Source organism: Salvia hispanica, chromosome 3 (genome assembly GCF_023119035.1).
Source record: "Salvia hispanica cultivar TCC Black 2014 chromosome 3, UniMelb_Shisp_WGS_1.0, whole genome shotgun sequence".
NCBI classification, from domain to species: Eukaryota; Viridiplantae; Streptophyta; class Magnoliopsida; order Lamiales; family Lamiaceae; genus Salvia; species Salvia hispanica.
In genome coordinates, this window is record NC_062967.1 from 46,255,570 (window position 1) to 46,270,778 (window position 15,209).

General features: G+C 36.9%; 2 protein-coding genes and 1 pseudogene across 2 annotated transcripts; all 3 read left to right on the top strand.

Annotated features, from left to right (window-relative positions):
* The first annotated feature begins 4,991 nt into the window (after positions 1-4,991).
* Positions 4,992-7,248, top strand: LOC125211236 (patatin-like protein 2). The gene is made up of 7 exons (XM_048110959.1): positions 4,992-5,170; positions 5,236-5,417; positions 5,511-5,694; positions 5,771-5,932; positions 6,005-6,307; positions 6,390-6,565; positions 6,935-7,248. The coding sequence occupies exons 1-7, from the start codon at positions 5,030-5,032 to the stop codon at positions 7,137-7,139; spliced, it is 1,353 nt and encodes a 450-aa protein (XP_047966916.1). The 5' UTR covers positions 4,992-5,029; the 3' UTR covers positions 7,140-7,248.
* Positions 7,249-9,929: 2,681 nt separating this feature from the next.
* Positions 9,930-12,492, top strand: LOC125211233 (annotated as a pseudogene).
* Positions 12,493-12,989: 497 nt separating this feature from the next.
* Positions 12,990-14,270, top strand: LOC125210333. Its single transcript, XM_048109890.1, has 2 exons — positions 12,990-13,675; positions 13,778-14,270. Exons 1-2 carry the CDS (start codon positions 12,990-12,992, stop codon positions 14,268-14,270), a joined length of 1,179 nt encoding a protein of 392 aa, XP_047965847.1.
* The last annotated feature ends 939 nt before the right edge of the window (positions 14,271-15,209 follow it).

The window sequence follows — 15,209 nt, forward strand, 5'->3', positions numbered from 1 at the left end:
AATTTTAATTATGTATGAGTACCAGAACTCATTAAGAAATTACATAAGAAATTGCTGACAGAAATGTGGCGGAAATCATATGTCAGCAATATAACGGAGTGACAAAAAGCCCATATAGGGCCTGAAGGTGTTTTAGTCCGAAAAAACATCATTCTTTAGTGTATTAAATGTTAGGGTCATCTGACGTTATTTTTTTTATTATAGGTTTATGGTATCAGTATCACAATCCAAAAAGTTAAGGACTATTGATGCAGTTTACTCTTTACTATAAAACTAATACTCCCTCCGTCCCGGAGTATTAGGCTCACTTCTTTTGGGCACATGATTTAAGGAATTGATATTTAAATAGTTAAAGTGGAGAGAGTAAAGTATGAGAGTGGAAAAAAGTAGGGGAGAGAAGAGAGAAAAAAGTAGGTGGAGAATAAAATAAGATAGATGCTTTTTGCTAAAAAAGGAAATGAGTCTAATATGTTGGGACATCCCAAAAAGGAAAGTTGGTCTAATACCTTGGGACGGAGGGAGTATATAAAAGTATTACTCACATTTTATTAATTTTTTTAACATATTTTCTATTACATTTTTTGAAACTCGCAACCGATCAACTTGTTCCATCTATCGGTGGACGTTGGGAGTAATTCTCTTTGAGAAAAAGAGATATTTGTCTCCGTTTTCTTTGCTCTTCTGTTTAGCAATAGCCAGCCTAATAGCACATCATCTATTAGTAGACGAAAAAAGTCTTTATCGGAACAAAAAACACTTACTATGAAAAAGACTTATTAGTGCAATAGTGTGAATGGAGTACTAATGTAGTATAGTAGGGCTATGGATCTCAGTGATTCTCTTCGAGAAAAAGAGATAGTTGTCTCCGTTCTCTTCGGCCTTTGCTCTTCTGTTTAGCAATAGCCAGCCCAATAGCACATCATCTATTAGTGGACGAAAAAGTCTTTTTCGAATCAAAAAACACTTACTATGAAATTGACTTATTAGTGTGAATGGAGTACTAATGTATTATAGTAGTAATACGACTTAGTGTGAATGGATCTCAGTGTGATTTTTCATTTATTCTTCATGATTTTTGCATTTCATTATAATTTCCCTGTATTTGTATGATACAGAAGCACTTGTGCCATTGAAGATAACGCGACTTGTATCTCATTTTTTTATTTGAGCAAATAATTAATTGGTTAAAACGAGCTTTCAAGTCGAAGACCATTCTTAATGGTACACTAAAACCGAAAATGGAGTAGATAATTAGCTTCAATGGTACTCTAAAACCAATCTAGTTTTTTTGTTTTTGAGTAAAAAAATAGTACATATTTTTATATTTACACTTAACCAAAACCAAAAACTTTTTCAAATTTTATGAGTAAAAAAAGCATAATATTGAGAATATCCTTTTAAGATTAAGTTTAGTGTAAATGGTTGGCATGAAATTATATTTAATGTGACATTAATACTAAAATTAGGGTTGACAAAACATACCGAAATACCGCACTTACCATACCGAATTTTCGGTATACCACACTTTTCGGTACGGTATGATACCTTACCGGTAGATTAAGGTACGGTAAAGGTATGGATTTTGCATATACCGCGGTATTACCGCATCATACCGCAATTACGGTATGTACTGCAAAATTACGGTATATATACCGTAATTTTGCGGTATATACCGTTAATAAATATTTTTTTTAATATATATATTATTTATAAAATTATAATATTTATATTTTTAAAACTAAAGAAAGATTAGAGGCATAATTCGTAAAGCAGTAGCAACCATCATTAATTCATTATTCTGTCCTAATTCTAAATCTCAATTCTTCAATATTTTATATATCAAACAAGTATGATTTGCGGTATACCGCGGTATACCGCAACACGGTAGCATACCGAAATATCGGTAAGGTAAAGTTTTCAAATTTTGACATACCGAATTCTCGGTATACCGCAATGCGGTATACCGAAAAATTCAGTAAGGTATAGGTATGGCATTTAGTCATACCGCAATTTGTGGTACGGTATGCGGTATGGCATTCTCGGTGCGGTATACCGTACCGTGCCAACCCTAACTAAAATGAGTTTCATTAATCAGATAGTCAAGAAATTATTGGATCGGTCTTAAAAAAATCATAAATAAAGTAACTATGCAGCGTTCTTATGAGGTACACATTGATAATTCATAAAAAACGATGAAATTAACCGAGCTTATATTATTATGATATAAATAATGAGGCATTAGTTATGGTTAGTCATTGTGTTTATGGAATTTAGTTTTTATAATTCACCTTTCAATGTTTGCTCTTTCTGGCCTCTTTGCGGTTTGTTCTCTTAGATCCATCTCCATAAATTCCAATGCAGAAAAGAGAAAGAAAAGAAAATGAGAAATTTATTTTTGAATAAAGAATCCGAACATATGGAGAGCTCTTTTACTAAAATCGTTTTCATAAATGCTCGTGAGTTTTGAATTGTTCTCGGCCAATTTTCATTGGCTCTTCTTTTGGTTATTTTAAATATTATTGATCTTAGGTTGATTAAATTATTGTATATCCCAGTATAATGTAATATGAAATAGATCTGCAATAACGATTCTGCCGGTGCATGCACAATCAATTATATCATTATATGACAGCATCACTTCAATTTCTAATAATTTAAATACAGTTCTCATGTAAGTAGACTACAGTTGGTGTGATTTCCCAACTTTGGTCATCGTAGCTTCTCATCAATCCATAAAAAGTAACTAAAAATAACAAATTCATCCACTCCAAGATACAAATCAATAAGAAAAGGGTTAACAACCACTCCAGTGCAGTTAGTAATTTGCAGCTACTTTACTTATTTTGTAAAAGTGACTTCATAGGAGTATATTCTACTTCCTCTGTACCAAAATATTAAACTCATTTCTTTTGGACATAGGAATTTAGGTGGTGTTGTTTAGTATTGTAAGTGAAGTTGGTAATAAAGTAGATTAAGTGATGTGATTTAAAAAAGGTGTTAATTAAACTGTAGTCAAATCATATTTAAATTCCTTAAGTTTTACCATAAATAAAAATGGCTCAAGTGTGTTAGGACACCCCAAAGTGGTACACAAGTCTAATATCATATGACGGAAGGAGTTCCAATAGTTACTTCTACTATTTACAATTATGTTTTTACTAGTAAAATCCTTGGCATAGTGGTGTTCAAACGCATAGTTTGTACTAGTAAAGAATTCAACAACAATAAAATGTACTACTCCTTGAGAATTTCAAATCATATTGAATAGACAAGAGAGGCCAAACACTGAATGACTTGGTCCATCAAAAATTCTCCTATTTTTAGCATAAACAAGTGCTAAACGTATTTAGGAAGGTAACAAGCATGCAAAATTAATTTGTATTTGTGCAAAGATGAACAAAATGATAAGGCGCTGAGAATAGAGAAATAGTGCAACACGAAGAATCATGCAGTAGAAGCATAAAAAACACACTACTAATAAATTATAAATCCAACTAAATTCATCCTTCCATTGGAAAAGACCAATTTCGACCGTGGCTAAACGCGCGCAATTCCCAAAAGGGCTCTCACATGGATCACCCACACACTGACCCATCCATTACAAGTTGCATAAGCAAATTATTTATATTCGAATTTCACCCTTTTACTTTTTATTTAAAATATATTTAGGTTATCGCAATAGGGCTGCAGCCCACAAATGAATCCATCACTGTTGCAGCCCTATTGCAAGTTCCAACACAAAATTTTTGTGTCTGCCGCCGGTAATGACAAATGCCATGCAACAGGGCTGTTTTTAGGCATAATTGTGGCTACAAATAATACAATTTTAAAAATATTAGTATAAAAATTACACTTTAGTTTTACATAGTCCACGCTTAAAGTTGAGCCCACACAAATTCTATTTTATACTAGTTACAACTTTTCCAGCAACTAGTGCAAGTTTATTTTTTTACGAGTATTTTCATGTTATGCAATGACATTCTAGATGCATTTGACGATGAATACTTGAGATTGTTGATAACCAAAGACTGCCAATACATGCTCAATATGTACAAGACACAACATAACTTCCTCAATATTCTTATCAGTGTCAATTGCATGCATTGGGAGTGGAAAATTCATCCATCAATACGGAGATTGAACTATACCACTAGTCGTGGCACCTATCTGGACAATTTCATAGACGCAGTTGTCGAACTTGAAGCTTGTGAATTTGGCATGCATTTTTAACAATATGTTTGATAGTTTGACTTATGTTGCAAGCTTCACGGCCAATGGACACCAGTACGAAAAGAGCTACTACCTTGGAGACGACATGTATACCAAGTTAGTCGACTTTCATCAAGACCTTTTTTTGTTCAGTTAATCTAAAAAGAGCTCGCTCGCTCAGAACCAGAAATCGACGAAAAGACGTCAAAAAGTGCTTTTGGTATGGCATGGATTTATGGTGCCCATGGTGTAAACTATGAACGCACTATTATTGTGATGAAAAATCCAGGACGCACGGTCAACCACCCATGTGCATGCGTGTCTCTGCTTTTTTGTCCATGTGTGTCACAATACTTTTATATTGCAGCAGTTGCTTTACATATTTATACGATCAAATTTAAAAGATATTGACATAAGGATCACTCTTTAATTAATTACACATATTAATCGATTCGTTTCACAAGTAACTAAACACTACCCAAACAAATACCGACACTTGCCTTTGGCTTGACTTCGCTTTAGTGTTCCTAGTTGAAACGTTGCATTCGATCAATTTCTGATTGCTATTCTGGTAATTAATTTAATATTTTGTACCACTAGTTGATAGAGTGGAACTCAAATTATTCAATGACCTAGTATTATTAATTATTGATCATGACATGGCATCATTTGTCATAATTCAGAAATTTGAATTTGTAAAATACATACGTAGCCATTAAAAAAAGAAATCATGTAGCCATCCCATGCACCTAACTCTTAAATATATATACCGATGCGTTTGCCCATTTTTGTCTACAATTTGTCGATCTAAAAATAATTAATGGAGGAAGTCCCATGCTTCCGGCAGACCGATCAGCCGCCGGAGTTCGGCCGCTACATCACCGTTCTCAGCATTGATGGCGGCGGAATCAAAGGAATTCTCCCCGCCGTCATCCTCGATTTCCTCGAATCGCAACTACAGGTCTTCATTAATTCAATCATACATATTTAGTGTCAATTGATTTGACATTATAATAATGGGGGCAGGAGGTAGATGGGGAGCAAGCGAGAATCGCCGACTACTTCGACGTGATTGCCGGAACGAGCACAGGCGGCCTCGTGACGGCGATGCTCACCGCTCCAAATCAAAGCAACCGCCCTCTCTACTCCGGCAAGGGCATCAAGCCTTTCTACCTAGAAAACTGCCCCAAGATTTTCCCCCAAACACAGTTAATACGTTTTTCATCTAGACTAGTGAATTCAAACACAATTAGTCAATGATTCACTCTAAATTTGAAATCCATGTGATTTAATTTGTGCAGCTCTCTCATTCCCTACGGAAGACTAGTGAAGTCGTTGCTCGGGCCGTTGTACGACGGAAAGTACCTCCACAGCGTCCTCAAAGACGAGCTGCAGAGCATCAAGCTCAGCCAAGCCATCACAGATGTCATCATCCCCGCTTTCGACATCAAACGGATGCAGCCGGTCATTTTCTCCACTTACGAGGTACCTAATTTCAAGTTCACTATCCAATTTTCGGGTTCTGGATCCACCACTGTTTATAACTACTTAAATTGGCCAGGCGAAGAGAAATCCGTTACTGGATGCTAATTTCGCGGACATCTGCATCAGTACTTCGGCCGCTCCAACGTTTCTCCCCGGGCACGTGTTCACCACCACGGACGGGCAGGGGAAGTCGGTAGAGTATAATCTGATCGACGGTGGCGTCGCTGCAAATAATCCCGTAAGTGTGTGAATAATATATAATTGAATTAAGTTGAGTTGGAATTGATATGGGAAGGAAATGATGTTGCAGACTCTGATTGCTATAACGGAAGTGATAAGGCAAATGTTCGACAGCAGCGTTGACTACTTCCGAATGAAGCCGGTTGACTATCCTCGGCTTCTGACGATATCGATCGGCACCGGAGCGGCGAGAGTTGACGAGAAATTCGACATAAAGCGTGCCTCAAAATGGGGGATCCTGGACTGGCTGCTGGAGGGCGGCACCACGCCGTTACTTGAGATATTTAGCCAAGCAAGTGCGGATATGGTTGATATTCACACTTCTCTGTTGTTCCAAGCCCTTCAGTCCCAAGACAATTACCTCAGGATCCAGGTCACATTTATTTAAGTACCTTGATTAATTAGGTGTGCATAATTATGTGTGAGATTAATCAGTTAATTGGTAATTATTGTAGGATGATGAGCTGACTGGAATTGAGAATTCGGTTGATATTGCGACCGAGGAGAACTTGAAAAGGCTTGTGGCAATAGGTGAAAGGCTGCTGAATGGTCCAGTTTCAAGAGTCGATTTGATTTCTGGCTTAACTGAGCCTGTCAACAATGGAGGCACTAATGCAGAAGCTCTCAAGAGGTCAATTATTTATTCCAATATTAATTACACATGTTTTGATGGTGTCTTTTACTCATATTTTAGTAGTTGGGGAATGGGAAGATTGAAATTTGTTATGCACTCACACCTAGTGCTGACAAATTGTCTCAGTCAATCCAACCTTATTGAAAAATTCGAGATTAAGGTAAAGTTTGAATATGATACTAAATTAAGGGCAGACAAAATATTGGACCATTAATAAATTTATACATGTGTTAGCATATTTTGTGTTCCAAATATCAAAATTTTCTAGACAATGTTCCCAATTTACTGACTTGCCTTCGAAATCTCAAGTTTGGCAAGTTTTGATTTATATTACACTAGACATAATTTGGAGACAAAAATGTGCAGATTTGCTCATATATTGTCGAGTGAAAGGAAACTTCGTTTGGGTTCGAAGAGAAGTGAAATGCGCAGCACAGTCCCGCAGATGAGGATGAGGCATGCCAAATTCGGGAAGAGCTTCAAGATTACCAATACTCACACCAACACTTTGCGTTCCTATCCAATGTGTTCCTTCAAAGCAATCACACCACGTCTTCAAGTGTTACTATGAAACATTGATTTTAGTGTTATACCACTTCCCTTCCCTGTTCATTTTTCATGTGTGTAAGACCGTACGGTATTAATTATCAACAAATTATGAAATTGGATGGTTGAAGTTTCATGCTGGTAGGGAGATGTGATCATCGTATTTATGGGTGGATGTGTGCTTTGATGGCAATATGAGAGGACCACGATTGAAATGGAGTAGGGTCATACATCTTTTTAAATTATGGCTATGGTCTCAAATTTCCGTGTAGTCTATTGTTACTATTGATACTATGTAAATCCATAATGATTGTTTGTTGAAATCATGGCTTGTTTCATTTTTCATTGGCTTAATGTCTTCATTGGCTTAGGGATAGATTAGTCCGAGGTGCATATATTATTAATCTATAGCTTGACCAATTAAAGTTTGATCATTTTTTTTGTGACATTATTGATTAGAGTCAATGATAGGGACAACCATTGATATAAGATGAGAAAAAGTGGGAGCTGTTCAGATTGTGCTATTCTTTTAATCAGGTGGGTAGTGGGTATCACTCTCTTTCATCTCTTTTCTTTTTAACTTCAAGTTAATTACTATGGTTGCCTGTCATTATCTGGGTAAATTTTTAAGTAATTTGATATAGCGTACAACTCGACTGAACTCATTGTTTATAATTATTGTACAGTCTGTCTCTAGTTTGTTTGAAACATTTAATAAGATTAAATCAATACAACTTAACAAGTCATTTGATTTTTAAAATTATCTCATTACGTCCAATTAATTACTACCCCATTCCCCTCTTTCCATTTAAATTTTAAATGTTATGCATCTTTTTATTTTTCTTTTTCTTTGTTTTAGTACTATATATGTCCAATAGTAACCAAGGATTTTACGAGTGATTTAATCAAATAAAACTAGCCAGGGTCCAATTAATTACTATACCATTCAGGACTTGTATATTCATTTATACTGTCATACATAGGTCGTCCCATCTATCTCTACGTGCCATACGATACAATTGGCACAATAAGTGTCATGAATTCTGTTGGCGTTAGACCCATCAAAATTCGTTTTTTCCAGTCTTATTAATTTTGAAAAGTAAAACGAAAATTGGTGTGGTCAATTTAATAAATTTTTATTACAGCCTTCTAACCAACATTGGTGGACCCAACAACGGTGTTGCCACGACAGCGGTGTGATGATAGTGACCAATAGAAAGCGATCATGAAAATAATTTACAATATCATACAATTTCTGCGTAAGGCAATTGTATGCTAGTATACTATATACTATATAGTGGGCCTTGGGCATATTTAGAATCTCGGCTATTTTGAAGTTGGGCCTTGGCATATTTAGATTTTGGGCTATTTAAGGGTATGTGTTTTGTTACTCCTTATTTAGCATTGTTGATTGATTGATTGATTGATTATAAAATACTAGTATGATAAATTGAAAGAACATGATTAAAATGCAAAAAAAAAAAAAAAAAAAAAAAAAACGAAAAGAGGATTTTTGTATAATCATGCAAAAATGTATAAATTGGGGGCAAACAAACAAATACTTAATGGTTTTCGTGTCAATATTTTTAAATATATGTATTATATATTAGAGGATAGTTAAATAATCAAATCAATTACTCCTATTTTATCTAAAGAGGTATATGTAAATCCTAGATTTGAAATATTGTATATCGATCATGGTGGCTATCTCATTAACTAGTAATGAATATTACACCTAAGCCTGTTTTACATTAAATATTTTTCTCTTTTTTTCAAAATAAGTTATGCACACTATATATATTTCAGTTATTCATAAATAATATTGTTATGTAATTGATATAAGTTTGATTTTTCCCAGTTTTTGTGTATTGCATGATTATTATTTCCATCATAATAAATTTGAGGTATATTTGCACTTAACTTGTGCATGCGCCATTACACAATTTGCATTCTGAACACATACTTTTGTATCAATTACTACAGAATAAGTTTGCATCAAAGACAAATTCACATTATTATTAATTTAAATTACATCGGTTATATATATATACAGTATACTACAATATTTCCTATAATCACGCCATTAATCATTTTTTTTCATAAGGTAAGTTTCTTTTTCCCTAATTTTCGGTCAGCATGATATTAGTTCCTTGCATCACGAATATATATATTTCGCATCACAACATCTAAATTATGCATCACAAGGAGATGCAAACTGTTTGCATAAAAAAACTTGCATATTATAAAGAAAAGTAGTACTCATATATTGTACTCAGAAAAATACGGCCACTCTGATACTCGCTTCGAAAACACAGTCATCTCTGAATCATATTCGAAATAGTGTCAAATGAGAAAGAAAACAAACTAGGGTTTCGGTTTCGGGATGCAATTGAAAGCTAATGGAATGAGAACGTCTTACGTCATATTTAATTCCCTAAAAATCGCAAAGTTGACTTAATTAGTAGTATTTGTGTTTTGTCCAATTTATTTTATATTGAATACAATTGAATGCTAATGGAATGATGCAACTCGTGTTTAAACAATTCCAACCGTCCAGATCAAAATCTAATCAACCCCTATGCATACTCATAACTTAAAAGCTCCAAAAGATTACATAAAACGGAAAGCCACGAAAATAAATAGGGCTACTTTCTCATCAGAAACCAGTTGAATTAGAGCTATAGTTTTTCTTGATTTGATTCAAGTTTAAATCTCGTTAGAAGCCTCTTCAACTAGGGTTACGGTTTTTCTGGATCTTGATTTCAAGTTTAATCTCTTCTGAATTCTCTCGTTGAATTAGGGTTACGTTTTTTCTTTATATTGATATTGATTTGAGTTTAATCTTGTTGAATATATAGAGATATATGTCGGATCAGAAACGGCCACGTATCGCCCCCAGCAATGATACAGTCCATCACTATGGCCCTAACTACTTTAAATTGCATAGGTTTGTTTGTTCAAGTGTAGTTTCATACCCTACTTTGCTTCTTTCTATCTTTCTGAACATTTATTTCCACAGTTTACCTGTACCCAGACCTGGCCAAGTTCTAGGCCTCGTGGGAAATAATGGCATTGGGAAATCTACTGCAATTAAAATTTTGTCTGGGAAGCTCAAACCTAACTTGGGACGTTATAATGTACTTACCCTTCCTTCTTCTATACAGGGATCCTTCCTTCCTCAACATGCTCCTTCAATTTTCTTTTACAGAATCCACCTGATTGGCAAGAAATTTTGGATCATTTTAAAGGAACTGAGCTGCATAGTTACTTCACCCGTGTTGTTGAAGATTAATTTAAGGTGTAGCTTCTTAATTTTTACTCATTCTTGCAATTCTTATAATTTTCAATGTTGGTGAACCACCAAGTTCCATGTCTTTGATATCTCATTGCTTCAAAATAACGATTAAAAGATCATATTTGCGATGCCTTTATTCTCAGGTAAACTTCAAGGTCCAGGGTGTCGATAACGTCCCTAAAGTTGTTCAAAGCAACGTTGGGCAAGTTCTTTCTTCAGTAGATGTGGGATATATGAAACAAGAACTTGCTGCTGACCTTGATTTGATTCAGCTTATGGACCGTAATGTGGGAGATTTATCTGGTGGAGAGCTTCAGAGGTTTACAATAGCTTATAATGCTCTACGGGAGGCAGAAATCTATATATTTGATGAGCCATCAACTTATCTGGATGTTAAACAAAGACTAAAAGTTGCTCAAATTGTCAAATCCTTGCTTCGACCTGATAAGTCAGTGATGTTCATTTTTATTGTTAACTAAATTTTTACACGGTTATTTATTACCTATTATCATCTTTGTTTTCAGCTATGTGATTGTGGTAGAGCATGATCTTAGTCTGCTTGATTATTTATCGGACCAGATATGCTGCTTTTATGGGAGACGTGGTGTATATGGGCTTGTTACTCTTCCATTTTCTGTCAGAGAAGGAATTAATGTTTTCCTGACTGGATTTGTGTCAACTGAAAATCAGTTTAGAGATGAACCTCTTAAGGTAAGTCATAATGTATTGCTAGTATTTGCATATTTGGGCAACTGAGATAAAATGTAGCTCTCCTTGCAGCTAGTTGCAGATACTCCACAAGAAAGTGCTCAAACATGTGCAAGACACAAGTATCCAAGCATGACTAAGACTGATGGAAACTTCAGGCTCAAGGTCGTGGAGGGTGAATACACTGATTCTGAAATTATTGCGCTACTTGGCGAAAATGGGACAGGAAAGACAACCTTCCTACAGATGCTGGTACATTTGTTCTATAGTCAGTTCCACTTTTAAAAAACATGTTGATATATGCTGAAACTGCTGTCTTTCTCAATGTAAGGCTGGTCTTTCGAAGCCTGATTCGGTAGAAGGATCTGATGTGGAAATTCCCAAGTTCAATGTCTCTTACAAGGAACAGAATGTCTTTAAAGCATATGATTGTACTGTGAGAGCGAGGTTGAATTGGCATATTCGTGATCTGTTCAGGTGTCCTCATTTTGTATCCGATGTGTTCAAGTCTCTGTTGCTTGAAAATATTCTGGATAAAGAGTATGTGGATCTTTCTGGTGGGGAATTACAGAAGGTTGTTCTCACTCTTTGTCTTGGAAAGGTGAGGTACTTGTTATCCTTATTCATGTTCTATATTACTTCAAGACCTATATTTGTTCATTATCATCAATTTATATGTTCTGTTTTTTTGGCACCTGGCTTCAACTTTTCTTTTTTCTCATGCTTATTGTGCATTGCGCATATGTTGTTCGTTGGATGAATAAATAATGGTAAAATGGTAGGACACATTCATAATTTGTTGGTTTCCCTTCAAATATATTCAGTGTTAAAATTTTTTGGTGTTTTGCATATCATTTACATTTAATTTCTTTTGGTATGGGTGTAGCCAGCTGATGTGTATTTGATAGATGAACCAAGCACATATCTAGACTCGGAGCAGCGTATTGTTGTTTCAAAGGCCATAAAGAATTTCATGCGTCATACTAAGAAGACTGCATTTGTTGTGGAGCATGATTTCACCATGGCAACATACCTTGCTGATATGGTGTTCGAGGGGAAGCCATCCATTGATTGCGTTGCCAATCCACCTCAATCACTATTGACTGGAATGAATCTCTTCTTATCTGTAAGCCACATCACATCTATAATTTTTGAAAAAAATTCTTCCATAATGGTATGGTTAATCAGTAGTAAGCCATATTTCTTGATATTGTAGCACCTGGATATGATCACACTCAGAAGGGACCCGGCCACAAATTCGCTGCCTAGAATCGTTGACAAAATCGAGTCGATTGAGGATCAGGATCAAAACTCCGCTGTATCGCACTATTATATGGATGACTAACTTGCAGCAATATGCTCCTCATTTTCGCGCACCTGGATGTCAACAAAATGGTGCTGCCTCTGAGGCGTGTATGTTTGGTTGAAGGGTTTGTAGTTAATATTCGAATGATTGATGTCAACTGAGTGTTGCTGCCTTTGTGATGTGCATGTTTGGTTGAATGATTTAGTAGCTTATAAATGACATGATGATAAAAATGAGAGTTTATTCTAAGAGCATCCACAGTTGGGGAGCCGCGGCTCTCGGCCCGGGCTTGGGCAGCCCGCGGCCCCCCACTACTGAGGCGAGCCATGCCCGCGGCTCGGGAGGGTGGACGAGAGAGAGCCGAGCGCTCGGCCAGGCCGAGGCTCTTGGGCAGGCGGCTCGGCCCGCCACTGCAAGGGCCGAGGGCCGCGGCCCTGCCCACCGAAATTAAATTTTTTTTTTTTTTTTTTTCAAAATTTTTAATATATTCATCCATTCTCCCCCAATTTTTTTACCCCAAACCAAACTCTACACTTTCCACTTGATTTCAATTTAAGATTCAAAACATGGATTCCGACGATGAAAATTTTCAGCGCTTGGTCGATGAGGAGTTCGAAGAACTCGTTGCAGCGGTGCAAGATGAAGCCGACGAGGAGGAGGCGGCTTTGGCGGCGGCGGCGGCCATCCCTCGGCCAAGATACCGTCGCCGGTTTATCAACCGTGACCATGTCGGAGCCGACCAGCGGTTGATGGAAGACTACTTCGGCGACAACCCCCGTTATCCGCCGGAGATTTTTCGTCGGCGATTCAGAATGTCGCAACGACTCTTCAACCACATTGCGGATTGTTTGTCTCAGCGATACAGGTGCTTCACCTTGCGGAGTGATGCCACCGGTCGACCCGGATTGTCGACATATCAGCTTGCCTATGCCGGGCCTGCTGACATGTTCGACGAATATCTACAGATGGGCGAAACGACTGCCCTCAAGACGCTGAGGCAGTTTTGCAAGGGTATCAAAGAACTCTTCAAAGGGGAGTACCTACGAAAACCGACGGCCGAGGAATGCCAGAGACTGATAAATACGCACGGGACAGTGCATCATTTTCCGGGCATGATGGGCAGCATCGATTGCATGCACTGGGAGTGGAAGAACTGCCCGGTGGCTTGGAAGGGGCAGTTCACTTCTGGTTTCAAAGGGCGACATCCCACGATGATTCTTGAAGCCGTTGCTGACTACCGCTTGCGAATCTGGCATGCGTATTTTGGTGTCGCTGGGTCGAACAACGACATCAACGTTCTACAATCATCGCATCTCTTCAATGACGAGTCCCGGGGTGAGGGTCCGCAGATCAGCTTCGTGGCCAATGGCACGCAGTACAACAGGGCATACTATTTGGCCGATGGAATATACCCTCGCTGGCCCGTGTTTGTCAAGACGATCCGACAACCTGTTGGGCCGAAGCAGACCTATTTTGCAAAAAAACAAGAGGGTGCTAGGAAGGATGTTGAGCGGGCTTTCGGAGTCCTCCAATCGCGATGGGTCATTTTACGGTGTCCGGTTCGACAATGGCACGAAGATGATGTCGCGGACATCATGACTGCGTGTATCATACTGCACAATATGATAATAGAAGACGAAGACTTTAGTGCAGAGCGTTGGGCACCGGAAGATGGTGCTAGCACAAGTCACGGTATTGCAACCCCTCCTCTGCAGATGGGTGTACCACGCAGTAATGAATACTTAATTCAGCGCTTCACCAATATGCGGAGTGAAATATCACATTCAACACTGCAGGCTGATTTGGTTGAAGAGGTCTGGAACCGTAGAGGAGAGGGCGCAGCGTGATAGGGGTTCTCTTTATTGTTCGCGTTGTATCGAAAATTTTCGTTGTGTAATTTTCCCTTTTATTATAATACAACGAAAAGTTTGTTATAGTTTTGTTTAGTTTAATTATTTCTATGATTATATGCAAATAATTTTTATTCTAGCTAAATTAAAATATATCAAAAAAGTTAAGAAAATAATTTTAATTGGTAGTCCGGAGGGCCACCATTGTGGTGGCCAAGTTTTGAGGGCAAGGGCCAAGTTTGTTGGGCATGCCCAAGAAATGGTGGCTTGGGCATGCCCAAAAGGGCCACCATTGTGGATGCCCTAATGGATTCCTTCTCTCCAATTACTCACAAATCTCTCGTAAGTCATAAACAGGCATTGCTATTTCCCTATGCATTTAAGCTTAATCTTTTATTATTCCTTAAGCTAGCTACAAAATGGTATTTAAAATGCACAATAGCTCTCAGAAATCAAGACAAAGGAAAAAAGAAGCAAACAAGACCGCAATTCTGGTCCCTTATACTCCGTACTTTGATCTGTTTTAGACTCACTTTTACAAAGAATGGGAATAGAAATGAAGAAAAAGAAGTAGTTTACTATCTTTTTACTTTATCGATTAAGCTTGTTTGAATTTTTACTTTTTCTTTCATAATAATATTGTGATTTCTTTTTCACCATTTTGTACGAGTATAAAATACGTATTTTATATTTTAATTACTACATTTTCTCTAGCATGTGATACTAATATAAGAAAATAAAATTTGCAGGTATTAGTGTATCTTTAAACTTAAGTTTGTAAATTCAAAAATTACGGTTTAATATCCAAGACTATATTCTTCACTATTTGTTGCCTCTTTAACAAATATAGTTTGATATTCATATTAGTTAGAAAATATAAAAAATAGAAAACTAAATTATAAGCTCAGCCATTTTCTTAAAAAATAAAGTAAAAAG

What these genes read in the sequence shown, in the direction of transcription:
- LOC125210333 (XM_048109890.1), top strand. Translation starts at nt 12,990, where the DNA reads ATGGATTCCGACGATGAAAATTTTCAGCGCTTGGTCGATGAGGAGTTC. An exon ending in GACTACCGCTTGCGAATCTG is followed by an intron (nt 13,676 to 13,777) that starts GCATGCGTATTT and finishes TCCGCAGATCAG; the next exon opens with CTTCGTGGCCAATGGCACGC.
- LOC125211236 (XM_048110959.1), top strand. Translation starts at nt 5,030, where the DNA reads ATGGAGGAAGTCCCATGCTTCCGGCAGACCGATCAGCCGCCGGAGTTC. An exon ending in TCCTCGAATCGCAACTACAG is followed by an intron (nt 5,171 to 5,235) that starts GTCTTCATTAAT and finishes TAATGGGGGCAG; the next exon opens with GAGGTAGATGGGGAGCAAGC. An exon ending in TCATTTTCTCCACTTACGAG is followed by an intron (nt 5,695 to 5,770) that starts GTACCTAATTTC and finishes TAAATTGGCCAG; the next exon opens with GCGAAGAGAAATCCGTTACT.